The 20,906-nt window shown below is 40.8% G+C and overlaps 1 protein-coding gene across 5 annotated transcripts in view; it reads right to left on the minus strand.

The window, feature by feature from the left end:
• The window catches only part of LOC103178951 (tyrosine-protein kinase Fyn), a 146,638-nt gene that overhangs the window by 5,115 nt on the left and 120,617 nt on the right, over positions 1–20,906 (minus strand). For 3 of the 5 annotated variants that reach the window (XM_042333720.1, XM_042333721.1, XM_042333722.1), the window contains 7 exons: positions 18,101–18,204; positions 17,509–17,658; positions 15,653–15,817; positions 12,047–12,226; positions 4,502–4,578; positions 4,252–4,405; positions 713–844 (listed from right to left, as the gene is read on the minus strand). In XM_042333720.1, coding sequence (XP_042189654.1) covers positions 713–844; positions 4,252–4,405; positions 4,502–4,578; positions 12,047–12,226; positions 15,653–15,817; positions 17,509–17,658; positions 18,101–18,204 — 962 coding nt within the window. Of the gene's footprint in view, positions 1–712; positions 845–4,251; positions 4,406–4,501; positions 4,579–12,046; positions 12,227–14,926; positions 15,083–15,652; positions 15,818–17,508; positions 17,659–18,100; positions 18,205–20,906 lie in introns of all 5 variants that reach the window. The other 2 variants (XM_042333724.1, XM_042333723.1) reach the window with 2 other exon arrangements.

A 20,906-nucleotide genomic window follows, 5' to 3' on the forward strand; every position in this document is an offset into this window, starting at 1 on the left:
TGTTACTCCAACCAACATGGATCAGCTACACTCCCTCCCTTCAAGGCTTGTTTCAAGTCCTTCCTCTTTGACCATGCCTTCCTTTGACCATGCCCTCGGTCATTCTCTCACCTCCATCCCCCTTGCCCTCCACCTTTCTTGACTCCATCCCCAACTTGGGTACAAATCCTTGACTATCCAGCACCTTGGGATGTCTTACGAAAGTGAAAGGTGCTATATAAATGCAATTGGTCTGTTACATTGCACATACTCTCTCCCCATTATAATTCTGTGTTGGCAAACCAGTGTTACTGGTGCAGTTGAGCTGGCTCCAAGGTGATTTGCCTTGCAACAAAATTTTGGAATTAAGTCAATCCTCTGTGGAGGGTTTGGTTCCTGAGCTAGGCGGGTCCACAGTACTCTAGGACCAGTCAGCCTGGTTTGTCCATAGAATTTGGAGTGGCAGATTTGTTACTGACAGCAGTGATTCTTCCCACTCACTTCCTTAGAAGCCCCTCAAGCCAAAGCCCTAATGGATAGGGTGGTCCCAGCTGGACAAGCGATGGGAGGTTTACTAGACAGTTCTCTCATTAGCAACCTCTACCATTTTAGCTGGTTAAATTCCAGCAGTATCCAACGCACACTGTTGGTAATGTACATGTGATTCTGTCACACCGTTTACCTTGGTGTAGCATACACGTAATTCTGTCAGATAGAGCATGCTATAGCTTACCTGGGTAAGGTACCCGTCCCTTTGTCACCAACTCTGTTAGGAGAATTCCAAAGGACCATACGTCGGATTTAATTGTGAACCTCCCGTACAGCGCTGCTTCTGGTGCAGTCCATTTTATGGGAAATTTAGCACCTATTGTGAAGTGGTGAGGGGGGGAAGAAAAAATGATGAAACATTTTTGATATCTGAGCATCTGTCTCTTCCATCACCATTTTCTACTATATTCTAGGAATACTGGCACATTTGTGCTTTTAGGTTTCATCGGCACTTGACAATTTAAATCAAGCAAAATATTAATAATAATCCTGGCAGTTGAGGTATAGTCTAATTATACTGTCAAAATGCCTCATAGTGGCTACTGCCATTCCTAGTGGATCATTATTCCAACTCCCTAATTCTGGCAGCTTTAACATCAGTCCCTATTTAGGGGGAGTTTCATGGGCAAGATCACAATCCCTCACTCTCTTAACTCAGAAAAATAATCTTGCATGTCCATGGACTTGGGGAAAACAATCCCAATCTTTTTTGCAGTTTTATTTTAGCAGCTTTATTTTCCAATGAGGGGAGAGAGAAAGAGAGAGAGGGAGCAAACAATCCATGAATCAGGAGCATTTGTATCCCATAACAGGCATGAAGAGACATTATTCAAGCTGCAATGGAAGAAATTCTACCTGGGTCTATATCTTTCAGATTTTGCAAACTGTTCCCTCATAGTGACTTGCATTACAAGGCATTGTCTTCTGCTTGTTCATTCTGTTTCGTACTTCAGTTGTTCTGACTGCACCACTAAAGGGCATGACACCAATGTCAAAAGTGGTGCATAAAAGCAGCAACGCTGCTTTAATAGATGAATCAGACTGCAGAAAGGAGTATATTCAGGTTCAAGGTAGATAAGCTTTAGGTGGACACAAGCAACCAAAAACGAGTGTCCCTGAACTTTGTCACTTTCCCCTGACCTCTGTGGTTCCCAACTCTCAAACAAAGAAGTTTAATCCTGGCAGATAAAACATTTCACCACAAAAAGTTTAGTTGTTATTTGTCCCCATATTTTTGTTTAGCTCCCTGCTTGGTCAATACTGTACTCCCCATCTACTGCTCTGGTCTCCACATGGGGAATTTTATTCTGTGCAATTTACCACCCATGCAATAAAGCAGGACAAATTCCCAACACATCTAATCTCCTTTCCTGGAGTAATGCCATTAATGCTAACCCATTCTACTTTTTGTTTTGCTTTAAGGATAAAGTTCAAAATAAATTGCTTTTTAAAAAAAAGCTGTTGCTATCAAAGAATATCTCACTGGGTTTATGATAACAATGGTGACGATTCTCGCTCTGTCATAGGTACACCTGGCAATGTTTCTTCACCACATTACCAGCGACTTGGGTCGTCCTCCTGACATCAAAGGCGCTTTACGAATGTAATTTTGTATTGTTTTGTACCTAAACCCTTTCCTACCATGTAATGAGTGTGAGTTTAAGGAGCAGATTAGCCAACAAGTACAGAGGCTACAAGGTTTTCAAGGCCAGTTGCCTGCTGAATTTTACTTGAGTTGATTAGATTGATATGAGGCGTGTGACAGAACATCTGCCAGCACACACCCTTCATTATGCCAGCTGATTACAGTGGAAAACTACAGACATACATTAATTATGTATTCAACAAGATGTTCATAATTTGACAAATTACTGCCATTTAAAAAAAAAATTTCTAGGAATACCTTTTCTATTGGAGATGGTTAATATGAATTTTATTTTCACAATAGTCACTCAAGCGTTCCTGTTTCTTATGCATGGTTTAACTATAGGCTATTCCATATTTACATTGGCACATAATAAAACTCCGTTACACCAACATCTTTTCTGCGAAGACAGAATCAATTGCAACATTATGTATCGCAGGCCATTTCTGGGAGTATTTTTGATTGTTTGTAATAACTTTAGTCCTGATTCATTGTAGTATTCTTGAATTGAGTGTGAATCATGCAGTCTGGACTTGTATTCTCAATTCCTCAGGTTGTTATTAAAAGTTATTTGACATTTAGCAGTTTGTTTATTCAGTTGGATGTTAAAGATCTATTTGAAAAAAGAGTTTCTCCTGGTATTCTGGTCAACAAACTCCAGATAAAAATGGTCACTGACTTCATGGCTGCTTGTGGGACATTATGTTTAAATTGGCTGCCTCCAAAATGTACAGTCACTACAGCTTACAGTATATCCTGTTAAGTATTCTGAGATATCCTCACATCGTGAAAGACATTATATAAAATGTAATGATTATTATTAAAAGCATTTCAGAAAGACTGGGCAGAATTATTCTATTCCATTTACACATGAGACAAATAATCTCCACTAAATGGAGGAAGGTTGAAGCCCATGGAATGATGATGTTTCTTTTAAAATCAGACAAAAGATTGCTAAATAAAAACTCCAGTTACAATAAGCAGTGCTTTGATCAACTCTTAGGATTAACCTTTCTACTAAGATACACACAGTGGGAGAGAAGCCAAATTAATGGCACCATTATTCATTTGGATCTTGAACTTTATTTAGCAATTTCCTGCACTAACCAAAACATTTCAAATAAATTTGCTGTAAATGTGATTCATTGAAAAGTACAACCTGCACTGAGTGCATTATTAGATATTTGTTGCAGGCAACTCGATTACAGGATAAGGCTCAGGTGTCTCTTTCTTTAATTCAACTGGTTCCATTCACCAGTATTTAACTTTATTACTTGATACAATGTGCAAACTACATTTATCTATTTCATCAGACTCTTAGAGGCAGATATTACTCCAAAAGCAAGCTGCTTAAACTACATGATCTGATTTTGACTGAGATCCATGCGACAATATTAATCTTTTGCAAATTGAGTTATACTGCAAATGACCAAGAGGGCAATTCTCAACCAGTCAGTGAATTTAGCGATATGCAAGGATTCCCCTCACCCGCACTCCACTGTGGTCTAAATATTCCACCTTCCAGTACTTTTCCAGCAAAACTCACAAAACATTTTCTCGGAAATGCACAAAATCTAAAATGCTACACGAGAGGGATGTTGTAAGTATTACTTTCAAAGCTAACATTCAGAAACTTGTGGATGAACTGCACTTTGTATCTTGCACAATCTAAATGACCTTTGTGGAACTACAGGGTATCTCAAAAGCCATACAATTTTTGGCTAGCAAATTACAGATTGAGGTCCAAATCATGAAGTTTGCAAAAGTGAATATTGGTTGCGTCATTGTTGATGATCTAACTTTGCTCAACTTTATGCAAGCTGGAACTACGAGAGCCACAAGCAGAATTCCACAGTAGTCATCAAGCAACCCTTTTCCAAATTTCATAAACTAGATCCAAATATAAAAAAAGGCCTTAGCCATGGTTATCCACATTCTAAACTCAAAACAATCATTTAGTGTACTGAACATTTGCACTGATTGTTGCGTGTAAAACGCAACCTCCAACACTGAAACGAAATGCAGCCCGAGGAGGTCCATGGATAAACAATTCATATGGAAACAGACAAATGACCCACCTTGCCGTGCCGTGTATTCATTGTCTTCGATCAACCTTGCTAATCCGAAGTCAGCGATCTTGCACACCAGATTGTCTCCGACCAGAATGTTGGCTGACCGTAGGTCTCGATGAATGTAGTTCATTCTCTCAATGTACGCCATGCCTGCTGCCACCTAATCAAATAGTGAATCGAAAAACAGTAAAATACTAAGTAAAATTATGCACAATGCTATCGGTATTTTTTTTAATATGGTCAGTTTGCACCTCACCTGTGCTGCCATGTCCACTAGGTTCGGCAACTTCAAAGCTCTTCCCTCTCCATCTTTCAGGAAATCTAATAGGCTTCCTGAAAATCAGCAAGAAAGCAAAAGTGATCAATGTTAACAAGAATCACCATTAATGTCACAGACATACAAGTTTTTATTGAGTCTCAAATAATGAACATCATTTTAGTTTCCAGAACTTTAAGGTGTTTACTTCAAAGCTAAGAATTGAGAACCTTCAAGCTAAAAATCTGCACCGAAAAGCACCAGCAGTCTTTGGATCACCTTCGGTAGTTAAATGCTAACAATTCAATCTTATTGCAAATCAGTTTATCCTACAGAAAGCTGCTGAGAGTCTAAGTCAGTTGGCATGCTTTTTGAAGATGGGATCGTGGACTTGTCCCGAAATATACATACTTATGCAATTCCAAGGTAACATGATTGGCAATGGAATGCCAGAATGAAGTCAATCCTCTGTGGTCTATGAGCAACCAGATCCATAGTATTCCAGATGAGGATAGATCAGCCAGCCTGGCTTGTTGGCAGGAATTGGAGGGACAGACAAGGGCAGGGATTTTTTCCATTCAGTTCCTGTGGACCCTGAAAGCCAAAGTCCTAACAAGTAGGGTGATCGTAGCTGGATAAGCAGCTGGAAGCTTGCCAGGCAGTGCAAGCTATGAGGTTTTAGCTGGTTAAACAGCAGCAGTACCCTAACATACACTCAGGGGGCCCTATGCCTTGGCTCTTGCTAACCTATGTCTAATACTCTCTGGGATTAGGCGAGCAGGGCTATCCCTCCAGGAAGAGAATGCACATTTCATTCCAGATTCGGAAATATTGATGTGGAGGTGGCATAGATATGTGGAACTCTCAGACTGGTTTGGATGCTTTTAAGCATGGTGATGGATTTCTGCATATCAGACCTGGCTGACCAAATGAAACGCAACACTGTGTCCATGATATTGTTGCTCCGAGATGCTCTCCTGGGTGAAGGACACCATATAAATGCAAATTGTTAAAACCAGAACAGTAACATTGGCAGGGCTAGTTAAGTTGCATGGAGCTTTTCCTCTTTCAAAGACTTAACGCTTTTCACTGTTTTGTAAACAGGTGTTTACTTGTTTTCCCAAGAGTGATATTGTAAGACAGCAGGAGTAAAAATGTACTAATTTATTTTGTAAATCAATAAAAACATGTATAATTTGAGATGCTTTGGCCAATGTTCGCTGGCCAATAAAAGGGATTTGAGTGAACATCTAATACAAGTGTTCCTACAGCAAAGTAACATTTCATTTATACAAATCAAAGCAATAATGTTTTAAATCACTGAAAATCACAAGTATGTGACCATGAGATGAATCAAGTTGCAGTGAATAGCTAACAGCGAGCTCGGCTTCTGATTAATCTGACTCTTTGGAATTCTCGCCCCCAAACCCCTTTGTCTTCAGCCATCTATATACAACCTTCAGAAATCTCTTAAAAACATATTTTCGATTGTGTAAAACCTTTAAATCAACCCCTCCCCTCACTGCCTAATGATCTCCATCATCTACGTGAAGCACTTAGAACAGTTCATCTCATATGAAAGGCACTATACACCAAGGTAATGTCTTCAAAAACACATTTGTGACCATACCAGGAAATTAGCATACAAACAATTAATGATAATAAACCTATATAGACGGTACAGGCTTCTGAAAGTAAAGATGAGGATCCTAAAGTCAGTCCACAGCAGTCATCCTGCTGGCCCCAGTATCCCTACAGCAACAAATACTTTCTGGAAAATGTCATTGGAATGGTACATTTTTGTTAATGGTTTTATTAATGGTTGAATGATGAGGGGAGAAGAGATTGGGAAAAAAATCCCCTGTAACTAGACATATCCTTTGCTTGGGAGTCGACAATAATAATCATCCTTGCATTTAGTATAGTACCTTATCACATCCGTTGGCCATCTCAACGGGCTTCACAGCATTTACTGTGAAATGGAGTGACTGTGTATTTGTAGGCAAACGCAGCAGCAGTCAATTTCCCACAAACAGCCATGAAACAAGTGACCAATTTTAATTTGGGAGATAGTTGGCCAGGATACTGGGTGAAACTCCCTTCTCTTTTCAAGCAATGCCATGTCATCTTTAACGACCGCCGGAACCTCGGTTTAATGTCTCATCCGGAGAACAACATCTCTGACAATGCAACACAGCTCCTGTACGTGAATTCCAAGCCCCGACTTTTGACTCAGAGGTGAGAGGGCTACCACTGAGCCAAGCTGACACACTTGATCAGGAGCATGCATCAAAGCTTTTGACAGTCTATAGAGAGTTGGCTGATCTCAGCCAGCAACAATGTAGATGCTACAATTAGCCTTCATGTCCCTGAGCTAGGAAGATTGAGGGCAGGAAATGAACACTGCCCTGTGGAGTCCTGTAGCTCAGTGGTTAGAGCACTCGCTTTGCAAGTGAGAGACCTGAGTTCAATTCCAGGCAGGTTGAAACCTTGGTCCATACGCCTAATAATAATCCCTCCAAAACCAAAAACAATAATAAATTGGTCATTTTCAATCTACGGCTGTTTGTGGGACATTGTTGTGCGCAATTGGCTGCCGCGTTCGCCCACAAATATACAGTCAATTCACTTTACAGTGTGTTCTGTGAAGCGCTTTGGGACGTCCTCCTGACGTGAAAAGCGCTATATCAAATGCAAGGATTATTATTATTATTATTATTACCCGGTGTGTTTTTCCATTTGGCAGCTAACCAGCACGAAGCTACTGAAAATATACCAAATGCAAGATTTCTAAAGCTGTCACATGTACTTTCTATTAGGCTCCGTGTATGGATGGATATGTACTGAGGACTTACAAGCCCCTTTAATTATAGAACTACAAATTAGAAGCATTCCGGAATCATGCTTAACCTCTGGAAGTCCCTGCCTCTTTCCCTCTGCCTCACCTGCTTTTTAATCTATCTTTAAACCCCACCTAATGACTTGATCGTGCCTATGGTCACCCACTCCCCCTTCTTTGCTCAGTGTCCAACCTCACCACTGTGCAGCTTTCTGAGATGTTATCCTACGTGAAGGGCACGGTATAGATACATGTCCTTGTACACATGGGGTACACATGGCAGACAAATGGTGCATAATAAATCCCAGTGTCTTTTTCTCTTTTGATGAAAACTTCAGTTAGCAACACCACATGAGTGACAGACTGGCAAAAGAAAAAACAGAGATCAACGCCAGCATCTTTGTTCATTACACGATGGACAGTGGGAAAGGTGGATGTTGCCAGTATGGCACTTAAAACAGCTTGTGCTATTTGGCAAGAAAAGAATGTTTAAACAGCAGGCAAGCAAATGGGATTGAGAATTATCCCAGCACTGGCAGTGGTAAGCATGCAGATTTAAACCACATGTAAAAGCATTGTTTGGAAGCAAAGATGCTGTGCCTGCCAGTCTGCTTTTTACTTTAGTACAGATGGCAACAATAGGTTTTTGTGCTTCAGTGAGAACAGAAGATGACGGCTCCTGAAGACAGGCAATTTCAGCCTACAAGTTGGAGTTTTTCTTCTTTTTCGCATTTTCTCCCCATCTCTTCTGAAGACACAGACTCTTGCTGGGGTAGGTTTCCATGGATGCTGGAAACCTTCAGGTATCTTGTTCAAGCGAAAGACCAAAGCATCGAGAGTGGGCAGGATATTCAACCGAGGGGATGTGACATCTGGGTCAATCCAGTTCTAAGATGATGTCTACACCACTTTCGGTGTAGTGATTGGAAGCTCAACTCTAGATATTTCCCCCCTACCTCAGTCCAGCAACTGCTGCCTTGACTGATATCCAATATTGAAGGATGGTTGTGAGAGAGTTTAAGACTGACTAACTGTTGTTTATTGCTGACTAAGCCATTGCTTCATGCTCTCATATCTCCTTGTGGCCAACTCAACATGGAGGACGTCTGGAGACTACTTCCCCTCCTTCCTCACATCCAGGATAATAATAATCCTTGCATTTGATACAGCGCCTTATTACGTCTTCGAGACATCTCAAAGCACTTCACTAAATACACAGTAAAGTGAATTGACTGTATACTTTGTGGGCAAAATGCAGCAAGCAATTGCGACAGCTGTGTCCCACAAACAGTCGTAGAAGTTTTGCCCGGTATCCTGGCCAACTATCTCCCAAATTGAAGTGACTAATTTATTATGACAGAGGGAGACAAAAGATGGTCAAAAAAGAACATAGGGCCAACTTGCTTGAGCAACTTAAAAAGTAATATATGCTATTTCCAATGGTATTGAGATCTCTCTGTAGGATTTACAACCTGTAACTTTATTTATGTCAGATGTACATGAAGTTCACTGTATATCCAGCCCACATTAGGTGAATGTCCTGCCACAGGTCATCAGGTGCAACTAAACATCCCCAGGCCCCAATCAACAGCAGAATATCAAGCACCATGCTGTTCCCTCCCCGCAACAGAGTAGAGAAACCAAACTCTTTGGTGTGCAGACTTTGAGGTTTTAATGTGATGGATGGCTCTTTCCGATGAGAACAAAGTAAAATCAATTGACTGCTGTTGTCGATTTTCCAAGCCACAGCAACCTCTGTCTGCCATCCTTTTAATGTGTTCATCTTCTAATTGGAAGGGTTATTTTCTTGTTCCATTTCAAACCAGATGGTCACAATTACCCAATTGTGCTGTACATCACTGTGATGGCCAATAAACAGATTACTCATACCAGTTTTGCACATTGGGTCCAGTCATCCTCTCTATTTGTTTTTTATATAACACTCTAGAGTGCCTTTTGAAGGCACCTCTTATCTAGTGGAAATTTAATGACGTCAGTGCAGTACTGCAATCTGAGCAAATATCTAACACCAGTTATACAGTACAATATTAAGAGAAATGCAATTTCACGATACATTATATTGCCAACATTTTGTTTTCATTCATTGTGAAGATTTTTAAAAAAATAAACTGCCCTTTGAAGCTCTCATGGACACATGCTGGCTAGCAGGACAGGCAGACATATTGCTCTCCGTTTTATTGCTAATTCTAAACTTGTAAGTTGACTATAATTTAATTGCTCTACAGAATTAGAGTTGATCTTATAGAAACCTATAAGATTCTTAAGGGCCTTGACGTGGTAGATGCTGTGAGACTGTTTCCCCTGGTTGGAGAATCTAAATCTAGGGGTCATAGTTTCAAGATTAAGTATCAGCCTTTTCAAACTGAGCTGAGGAAAGATTTCTTCACTTAGATGGTAGTTGAATTTGTGGAATTCTCTACCCCAGAAGGCTGTGGATGTCAGTACTTGAACATATTCAAGACTGAGATTGATAGATTTCTAAAGGATAGAGGGATTAAGGGATATGGGGATAGGGTGGGTAAATGGAATTAGGTTGGAAGATCAGCCATGATCTTATTAAATGGCGGGTCAGGCTCGAGGGGCCGAACCGCCTACTCCTGCTCCTACGTCTTATGGTCTACTTCATGGCTAAGGTACACAGGAGCAGAACATTGTTCATCGCTACACTGCCATTCATTGAGTAGAATAAGTCCAAAAGAGCACAACTCATAGGATACTGTACCTCTATAATGCACAGATTTGATATGAATGGAGTTAACATATATACAGTAAACTCCTGATAACTCATTACTCCAAGAGGAAAGGGCTCAGTGACGAGTTATCCAGAGTGGCGTGTTAGATATATATATATGTATATACACACATAAATAAATGCGGCCGGGATATTGACAGCATGATGACATAATTAAATCACAGTGACAAGTTAAGCCGGGGTTGAGTTATTAGGAGTTTACTGTAGACAACTCCAGCAGGAGGACAATTCATGAAAATAGGAGGCGAGACAGACTGGATCAGCAACCTTGTCGAGGCACACCTACTTCCAGTCCATTGCAAGGCATCCGGGATTTCAAGCTGGAAGGAAGGCCATTAACCCTGACCTCAGGAAGCAATGCACGCTGGTCACAGCACTTGGAACTTACCAAGGAGTACAAGATTTGTTATCCCTTTTCCTGGACTGTGGAGGGAGGAGAAAATATCTAGGGTTCCTGTTTCTGATCAAAAACTGGACAAATTCATTACTCAACCTCAGTTACCCAGTCTATTGCAGCTGTCAGTTATAAACTAAGGTAGTCACTGTATCACTTTCCTGGATAAATTCTTGAGTGATACAGTAGAAAGGACAATGTAAAATGGGTACACTTTATTTTAGACAACATTGTTTAGATGTCCACAATAAGTGCTTTTGTAGTCACTTGAGAGCAATAACATGCTGAACTATTTAACCTACATGGTTTGCATGCTTGCTTTAGTCATTTGGCTTAAACCCGGGAATTGTCTATCCTTTACAGCTTGCAGGATATGTCAAGGATTTCAATCTCATGGCTTGAAAATAGTAAAGTTTGCAATAATTGTTACACTCATCAGACTGTATGTTGTAAAGTCCCAGGGATTACATCCTTTTTATCTGATGATGGTGTTCAATAGTCCCTGGTGAGACACATTGTTGGCTAAGAACAGTTTAGTCTATTTGCTGCATTCAAGGCATTGACTTTCTGCTTGATGACTGGTAATAGGCTTTTGAACAGCAGAAAAAAGTAGTAAGCTCGATTGTGTTTTCTTCAAATATTTAATTTTACAACTTTCATAAAGTTGTTTATTTTTAGTTAGACAGTGCTGTTTTGGGGCAGGATTTATAAATATTGCAGCCAGTGCTTATTAAAATGCATCAAGATGGTAAATTCAATGCATTCATATAGCGATATAAATAAATATTAAAGAAAGAAAGAAAGAAAGAAAGAAAGAAAGAAAGAAAGAAAAAAAAAAAAGAAAGAAAGAAAGAAAGAAAGAAAGAAAGAAAGAAAGAAAGATGGTAAATAAATATTCGCATCAGGAGGAATCCTGAGGCACTTTATCAGGATGAACAGTTTTGGTCGGTCAGGTGTCTGACACATGTGCAAACCCATCATCATGCTCCAAAAAAAGACTGAGAGTTCCACATATACATTTATATATGTGGGAATTACATATATGTGTGGGAATTTTCCTGTATCTGGGATGAAAGATATTGGACAGAGAAAGAGGGAGCGAGAAAGGTGAGAGGGGACAAAAAGAACCGTGTCAAAGGCAAACATGTAAAACACATCTGTACAGCATTTTGAGGTTGGTAAAACTTTTTTTTCCATTCTTAAAATTTATAATAATGTTCTTAAGGCCTCAGAATGTTTAATCCCTCAGTTTTCCATAATTGCTCTGCCTGTCTATAAAGGGTTAACCATCGACTCAATCAGCTGTGTTCTACTCTAATGCCCTTCTTAGAATGATATCACTTTGAATGATACAACGTGTAGCTCGCTCAAGTGTTGGTACATACCGATTCATTTATTACACTTAGCTGCATTATAGGTGAAGTTAATATAAAACGTGACTTTTCATATGCTAACATCTAAAGAATATAAACTATTACTGAGCCACTAAATATTACACAGGCTTCTTTTTACATTTAATACCTGAGAAAAATATCTCACCTTTGCTCATGTATTCGGTGACAATGTAGATAGGCTCTTCTGAGACTACAGCATAAAGCTGAACCAATTTATCATGTCTCAATTTCTTCATGATTTGAGCTTCCTCGAGAAAGGACTCGGGAGACATGGTTCCTGGCTTCAGGGTTTTCACTGCGACTTTAGTGGTTCCATTCCACGTACCTTAACCAAAACCAAACAGGGTAAACCAGAGAAATTCACAAGGAGGAAAGAAAAATAATACACTGCATTAGATATATTGTCTTAACACGTCAAACCGTCTCTCGTCAGTTCATGCAATGAGCTATTTTATAATCTAGCAGGTGTTACGTAAACAAACATGGCAGCTAAAATACATCAGCAATGCACCATCATCACAAATGGGATGAACCACCACATTACTCCTTTTTAAAGAATTTGGACGAAGGAGAATTATTGATCAGGACCTGGGGAGAACTTCCCTGCTCACTTTTGTTTCCGGCAAACAATTCCTGAATGTCATTAAAAGAGTTCTCCAGTGTGTATGGACAGCAGAAATATGGCAATTAGAAATAGTGTATTGAGATCTTTATTATTAATAGTACTTACATTTGACTTAGTGCCTTACTATGTTGTTGAAACGTCTCAAAGTGCTTCACAGGATATACTATGAAGTGTAGTAACTGTGTTATTTGTAGAGGAATGCAGCAGGCAACTTGTGCACAGTATGACAACAGTCTTAAAGTGAATGACCAATTTTATTTGGGAGAATGTTGGCTAAGACACCGGGACAAACTCCCTTCTTGTTTTGAATATTACTATGCGATCTTTAGCATTCACATGAACAAGCAAATGGGACCTCAATTTAACCTCTTGTTTCACCTCCAACAATGTAACATCCTCAGCAACACTTTGGAGTGCTACCAACTGAGGCACGCTGTCATTTGTCAACATCCTCCTGACCAACAAGCCAATCGAAGTCAGACAACGAGTTTCCTAATGTCTGTTGTGTTGAGTTAAATTGACCTGCAATGTTACACTGCACCTGCAGAGTCATGATCACAAGGGCACAATAGTTTCCTACACTAATGGAATAATGCCACTGAATCATTCACTCAATCTGAATGTTTTAATTTAAAGATGACAATTTTCACCTCTAGTCTCCGGTGATTGAGCTGCTACAACAGTTTCCAAATATCCATTAACCATCCACACTGGAGAATTTCACAAAATACAGGAATTCCTCCCACAAGGATCGCAGGAAACAGAAGTGAGACTCCACAGATATGAGTATATAACTAGATATGCACTTGCTCAAATGGATGTGTTAACTTCAAGAAGATGACATGGGCAGAAAACACAACCAAGGGATATCTGAGTTTTATTTTCAGTACCTGCAATCGTATTTTTTGATCAGCAGTCTGCATAGAGTTAGCTGATCTCAGCTGGGTTACAGGTATTTTGGTACAATTGGCTTCAGTGCTCCTGGGTGGGGGGGTGGAAGAGAATAAAATGACAGGACTCCTGCTGCTGGATCACAGTCCAATGACCTCTGCTCAAGTGCAAAGGCCCACGGAGGTTCCCCTGTGATCACTCACTGTCTAGGCTCAGACCTAAAGGTGAGATTGAAAGAATGAGGATGTCCTAACCTGTGGAACTGTACTTAATGTAAATCAGTGTCTTTAGGAGAGAAACAGGAGAAAATTGAAGGGAAAGAGAATAAATCATTTGTAGTCTCCTCGTGGTCTTACTTTTTTTTGACACAATTGTACGTTAGATGGTTTGTATGTTATAACTTTATTAACCACATTTTAGCATGTCCTACTGGATCAAAGGACCTACTGTTCTGACATTCAGCTGTGTGCAGCGATGGTGGTTGGGAACTGCAACCAGAAATAGCCAGAGGCTATTTAGCAGCGTCATACGCTGCTAAATTTCTTTTAAACTCGTTCCAAATCTTTCAAAAGATGGAGAAGTGTGGGGTTGAAACAAATCCCAAATACAACTCGAATATGCAATTGATCACAACAGCGTGCTGTTACTCTTATATTTCTTAATTACTGTTATAATATTATATTTCAATTCCTTCAATTAATGCCATGCACCTACAAGCCTCTATACGTCAGCTGAGATGTCCAAACATATGTCTACAAAAGTATTGAAACTTGTGGTGCATAGAAGTGGTGAGAAAAATGATGGGCCAGCCAATGCTTGATGATGGCAATGACATAAATGTTACTGACCAGTGAACAATTTCTCTTTTCACCTATTTCTATGCAAAGGGCAGAATTCATCATCCTCTCTCATCAGCGTAAAACTAACCTCATAAAAGGCTCCAAACCACGTGGATTCATTGCAATCTACTATTTCAATCACAATGATTAAAATGCTGCCCACATTTTCAGTTATACACATGACTACAGACCTTTGCTAAAACAAAGCCTCAAGGCTACAGAATTTTTCAGTTGTTGCCAAATATGTTTTCCACAAGATGCAGGGTTGATGGAAAGGGACAGGATTAGAAAAGAAAGGAGGGAGAGGTGTATATGATGCAGAGATGTTCCACATTAAACCTCCCACAGTCAGAATTGGTGCAACCAGGCGGAGTTTGGTCTATGCCAGCATTGATTTGGCACCAGATGTCTGACTCCAATGTTCATTAAAGGAAGAGGACATCCATTCTGGGGTAACCTTTCCCTGATCTGGAACAACATTTCCTACAGGTTCCGATACACTAGCACAATGTGTTCCACATTAAAGATCAATTGTTAGCCAAAGCCATCACCTCCGAATACTTAATACATTACCTTCTCCAAGGCTAGACTGCCCCTCACATTTCATTGCTTGAAGAATTTAAAAAAAACTAAAGTCTTTAAAATGGATAAAGCTTTTGGACCACCTTACCATACCAAACGTCGGCGAAACATCCCTGCCCAAGCTTTTTTTCCAAGTGTAGGGACTCCCGTACAATTTCCCATGAATCTTTAGCTAATCCAATAGTTTGTGGTGTCATGTTTGTACAAACCATTGTTAAGTTATGGCACAAACCGTCAGCTGACTCTATAGAGAATAGATGCAATGGGAACAGGATTTAAAATCCAGTGAAGCGCATGCAATCAGGAGGGATGGAAGCTGAAGTGAACACTGTGGAGCTTTAATTTGTTTAAAAAAAATTGCATTAAGTATGTACTTTTTACCCAATGACTTCTTTATTTTTTAAAATGCTGTGAAACATTTGAGAAGATCTTTCCTTCTGGCTGAAGTGGAGTCAACAACCAGCAGAGGACTGAGAGACATAGTGGTTTGAATCGTGCGTGTGGAGAAACCATACTCAGAGCTGAGTTCTCACAGGTTGGTGTGATGTACCAAGAGTTCCTTGCATGAGACGCAGGAGATCTTCTGAGGTGATTTATGGTGAGAAGCACCTTTTGCTCTGCTGTTTTTCCAACAAGCACCTTTCAAACTCAATGGAATTTCCAAAAGTACAAATTATTTGGGGGTTTACTTTGTCAGCCACCATTAGGGCTGAGCGTATTTACACTCAACTCCACTGAGCTCCTTTCACTGTCCATCCCTCCTCGTGTCTGCCCCATTGTCGGCAGACATCACAGAGATTTTTCAATTTCATACCCATCCAGACTTCCCCAAACTGCCCATTTCCAAGCCTCTTGATTAACTGCAGAGATTCCCGGGGAATTTCCCATACGTCTTTGGTTTTCACAGAAAGATCAGCAAGCCTCGGCATACCCTTATGGCATGGGACCACCAAGCGACAGCAGAGACCAGCAGCTCGCTCTACAGGGCAGCAGAATAGATGGTACAAAAGGCACATAGGAACACGGAGACATAGGCAAAAAGATCATACAGACTTTGCACATTTGCAAGAGCAAAACGCATTGAGATAAATCACTGCAAGCACCTGTAGGATACTTTCACTGCATCTAATAGCACTTTAGCTGTTGGGTTTACTGAGACCCACTGGCTATTTAACTCATCCAATGAAATTGGATACAATTGACCAACACATCACCATAAAAATTAGGATGGTCCTTTTAAACAATTTGAATTAATTTACAAGGAGTATAGGAGTATCTTGTAGAAACTTCAACCAATTTGACTGGGTCCCAGTAGTATAATTCACCATGTTCTGTTTGGTAAGGAAGCAATTTATTAATGGTTGAGCTGATATAATTGGACAGAAAACCAAAGCAATGCAAAAACAGACTTTTTAAAAAAAATGGTTCTCCAAATATAAAATTGAAAAGTAACCTTTTGTAAAAGGCATGAAATCTTCTCAGTATTGTAGCATTTTCCCCACAAACCACAGAATTTTGCATGGTACTGCAATTAATACAGTAATATATTTATAAGCTGGGCAGCATCACAATCTCATCATGTGCAACACCGATGTGTCAGTCCCGTACAGACCTATTGAGGTTTTTTTTCCATGTCAGATTAAACGTCAACATCAAAACAAACAGTGATATGACAACTGTGCTGTGTCAGAGAAAAGCAGATCAATAACACACTGAACTGAAGCAGTGACTAGGCTCTTCCACATCAGAAAATCCTGAAGAGCAGCACTCCAGTGCAGCTCTAAGCTACTGTATACGTATATGAGCATAGGGGGGAAAGAAAAGGAGAAATAAATAATCGTGTAGCTCTTCCTACAGAGGGATCTGATTTTGAATGCCAGTCCATCATGATATTAAACTCACCAGTCCTCATCAGACAAACTTAAGCTGTTCTGTCAGATCACTGGATAGGACACCGGACCACAAACTAGTTATTGTGCACGAGAAGGGAAGGGTGGGAAGAGAATGACTATTGTCGCAAGCCAGCGAAGCTCACCCCCTTCTGGGTGATGAAGGGGCCACAGAGGCTGTGCAGAAATCCCCTTTGTCAGCTCAGCTGAACCAGATAGCTAAGCAGGAAAGAAAACCACTCTATCTATAAAAATCGCTGGTACATTGGGTTTTCTTTCAGAATATTCCAGAAAGCTTGAAAAAATTACGGTCAAAATGCAAACACAGCTTTGACAGATTGCAGGTGAAAGGTTGAAAAAAGACCCTTTCACCTCTGTTTAAGGAATGGCAACCAAAGCAGAAAGATAGAAGGCATGTTACAGTCAGAAGGTAAACCCACATCAGCGTCCAAGCACCGGATAAACAGCTGTTCACATCACGACTTACATTCTTGTATAAGATATAGTTTTCTTATCACCAATTTTGCAGGATACACGCCACACACTCCCCATACCTCCGAAACTGATAATAACTATAACCTCTTTACATACGTTTTAAAAGATTTAATCAGGCTAAGCCTACTTTAGTGTTAATTTAACTTATTTCTGAAAATAAAAAGTGACCACATTTTGTCATAAATTCCCCAGCAAGGGCTTCTTTATAGAAAGGGCTCCCTTAGTCCCCCACAACACTCTTTCAACGTAAAGCTTGAGAGCTATGATAAGGAATCGGTCAATTTACCTGCATAATGTTGAACCAGCTGCTGGAGTGTCTCGAACTGTGCCCGAGTCGTAATGTAATACCCACCATTATCCAGTTTGCGGATCTTATAGTGTTTAACATGCTCGCCTTTCGTATCATCCCAGTCACGTATGGACAAAGAATAGGCACCTGTGGACAAGGAACACTTATGCCATTATTTAGGACATTGCTTTGAACCTCTCTGTACCACACATCAAGCCACTCACTGGTTTCTTATCTCAACTTCTCTCAATGGTTAGTTAAGTCTCTCCCATGCGACGAGAGTGACCAGGATGTCAAACCCTAGAGATCCAACCTTGTGTGCTCTTCTAATTTGATCTGGTCAAAATTACAGCACAACAGGTCTGCTCATCACTTTTGATTTGTCAGACTCCCACAATTAAGAGCAACACAACCTTATTGCAATCGAATATTGTTTTCCTATATTAAAAAAATTGCGAATAACCTTGTAAACTGAAACCTTTCCCCCTTCTTGTGTCCGCTATTTGTATGTGTGTGTGTGTGCTTTATATATGTGTGCATGTGTGTAGATGTTCACTTTTGATTTGAGAAAGTACCAGCTGACCCTCACCTTTGGTAGTTTCACTTTCACGGATGAGGAAGGTCCCCCTCAGGTTACAGACAGACAAGAGCTGTCTCTCAGCTTCTTTGCGACCAAGTTTACCAAAGTACCACCTGTCAATGGAAAGCATTTCATTACAGATGCCAGAAAGCACTATGTCCTCCTATAGTTGATACTAAATCAGGAGGTTACAAATGGTGAGGTTACCAATGTAACAACGACAACAAGATTCCATTATAGAACGCCTTTCACGTCGGGAGGACATCCCAAGGCGCTGTACAGTTGGATCAGGACCCGAGCAGGGGGGAAATGGTCAGGGTGAGGGAAAGGAGGGAGCGAGGAGGGGGGAAATGGTCAGGGTGAGGGGAGGGAAGGGAGGGAGCGAGGAGGGGGGAAATGGTCAGGGTGAGGGGAGGGAAGGGAGGGAGCGAGGAGGGGGTAGAGAGTCGAGAGAGGAGCTGAAGGCTCATTCAAAGAGAAAGGTCTTGAGAGAGATGCAGAGGGGGGAGGGTTTGGGGGTAGAGAGGAGGGAGGAAGGAGGGAGGGGGTGAAGGGGCTCGGGTAAGTATAGAATAGTTTTCCAAGTTCACTATTTCAATAATATTTACATGGAATGATGGAAAGTTGATAACAAATAGAAACTTAGAAACAGGAGTAGGTCATTCAGCCCCTCGAGCTTGTTCCGCTGTTCTATAAGATCATGGCTGATCTTTACCTTAAGTCCAATTACCCGCCCTTGTCCTATATCCCTTAATACAGGGCAATGTTTACCAGCTGCTACACTCTTTAAAGTAGCACTGTTCTCAAGTGGGCGAAAGCATTACAGTTTGGTTTGGAGCCAGGATATTCTAAAAGGATTGAAACACTAAAATTATGGCGACAACAGATCAAGTGAAACCACTTTGAATTTCAACATCATCGATGTTGTATTTGTACGTTTTATACTCTTTAAGAGTCAGAATTTCCTTTGCATATTTCACTAAATAGCCAGGTGTGGCCTGTCCAGAGCACGTTGCAGCTCAAGTATGACGTCTGGTGAGCTGAACTCAACAGATTGGGTTATATAGTCTAGCAACAACAACAACAACAACTTGGATTTATATAGCGACCTCCACGCTGGACGGCGTCTCAGAGCGTTTTACAGTTGAGGATCCCGGGATCGAGCCAGGGGGAGGGGTGGAAAGGTGACCAAAGGCGCGGTCGAAAAGAAAGGTCTTCAGCAGAGACCTGAAAATAGGAAGGGAGGGAGCGAGGCGAAGGGAGTGAGGAAGGCAGTTCCAAAGCCTCAGGGCATAGTGGCTGAAGGCACGGCTGCCGTGGGTGGAGCGGAGGACTCGGGGGACAAGGAGGAAGCCAGTCCCGGAGGAACGAAGGCAGCGGGTACTGTGCTGAGGAGAGAGGAGGTCAGAGAGGTAGGGGGATGCAGAGGAGTGCAGGGACTTGAATACGAGGGTGAGGATCTTGAAATCAATCCTCTCTGGGACAGGCAGCCAGTGTAGTCTGGCAAAGACTGGGGTGATCGGGGAGCGGAGTTTCGTGCAGGTGAGAATGTGGGCGGCAGAGTATTCTGTTTGCCTTGTGGATTGCTGCCTCACTTTGTTTTGATGTAGTGAGTGATGAGTCAATTAAAGTTCCTGCATCTCTATCCCAGTTCTATCCCATCCATGGGACTTATGCCACCAATTTGTATTTCCTATATGTACATGATGACCAAAAAGTTATGATAACTAACCTATTATCTCCTCATTTCTTTAAGACTTATTAGACATTGCAATGGTATCACAACTTTTTTGTCACCCTGTAGTACCTTCCATTTGTTTGTATTGAATTTCATTTTCTAGACATCAACCTATGTGCATACCTCAACAAGTTCTTTGTAATTTAATAATAATGTGATAAACCAGATTTGCCATCAACTTTGCATTATTCCATGTAAATATTATTGAAGGGGGGGAACTCATTGTAAGACCTTTGCTGCCTCCTCTGATTCCACAGTTCCTCCCAACTTGGTGCCATTGGTAATTTAACTACCTTACAATGAGAAGGCAAATCCAAATTATTATTGTATAGTAGAAATAGATGTCCCAGTACAAACCCTTGGGGCACCCTGCTTAATACCGCCCTGCCGTTTTGAATGCGATTCCTTAACACACACTGCCCCCTTCAGACAATGTTGAATCCATGTCTTGGCCTTGAAACCCAGTAGCCACAATTTGTAAAGGAGTCTTTCATGTGTATGACGTGACCAAGAACACAAAGTACAAAGTGGAAAGTAGAACTTATCACTCACTCCTTCTGGCAGAGACTAGAGAGCCCAATGTGTAATTTATTAGTGCTTGCAGGTGTTTAAATATACAGGCATTCATTAATGTATGGCTATGTATTTTGTTAGCATTAGATCCATATTTTATGCATGTGGGGTCTTTGTCTTGTGACTTGGTCTGAGTGGCATTAACAGGCTCTGGTTAATTTTGGCTAATAGAAGTGTATTTAAAACGTGCAATTATACTTGCAATAAAAATTACTGCATCTGCTACCCAAAAACAATCCTTACATTCAATAGTCCCCCTTATGTGAAAACTTCAAAATTCTCACAGGACTTCACAGCTAATTGCTTGCAAGTTCACAGCTAATTGCTAGCTTTTAAGAGAGAACTGGATAGGTATCTGGGGAAGACGGGTTTGCAGGGTTATGGGGAGAAAGCTGGTGATTGGGGTTAGTGAAAGTGACTTGCTCTGTCAAAGAGCCGGCACAGACTCGATGGGCCGAATGGCCTCCTTCTGTGCCGTAACATTCTATGAATCTATGACGTATA

Source organism: Callorhinchus milii, unplaced genomic scaffold, assembly GCF_018977255.1.
Source record: "Callorhinchus milii isolate IMCB2004 unplaced genomic scaffold, IMCB_Cmil_1.0 Scaffold3, whole genome shotgun sequence".
NCBI classification, from domain to species: domain Eukaryota; kingdom Metazoa; phylum Chordata; class Chondrichthyes; order Chimaeriformes; family Callorhinchidae; genus Callorhinchus; species Callorhinchus milii.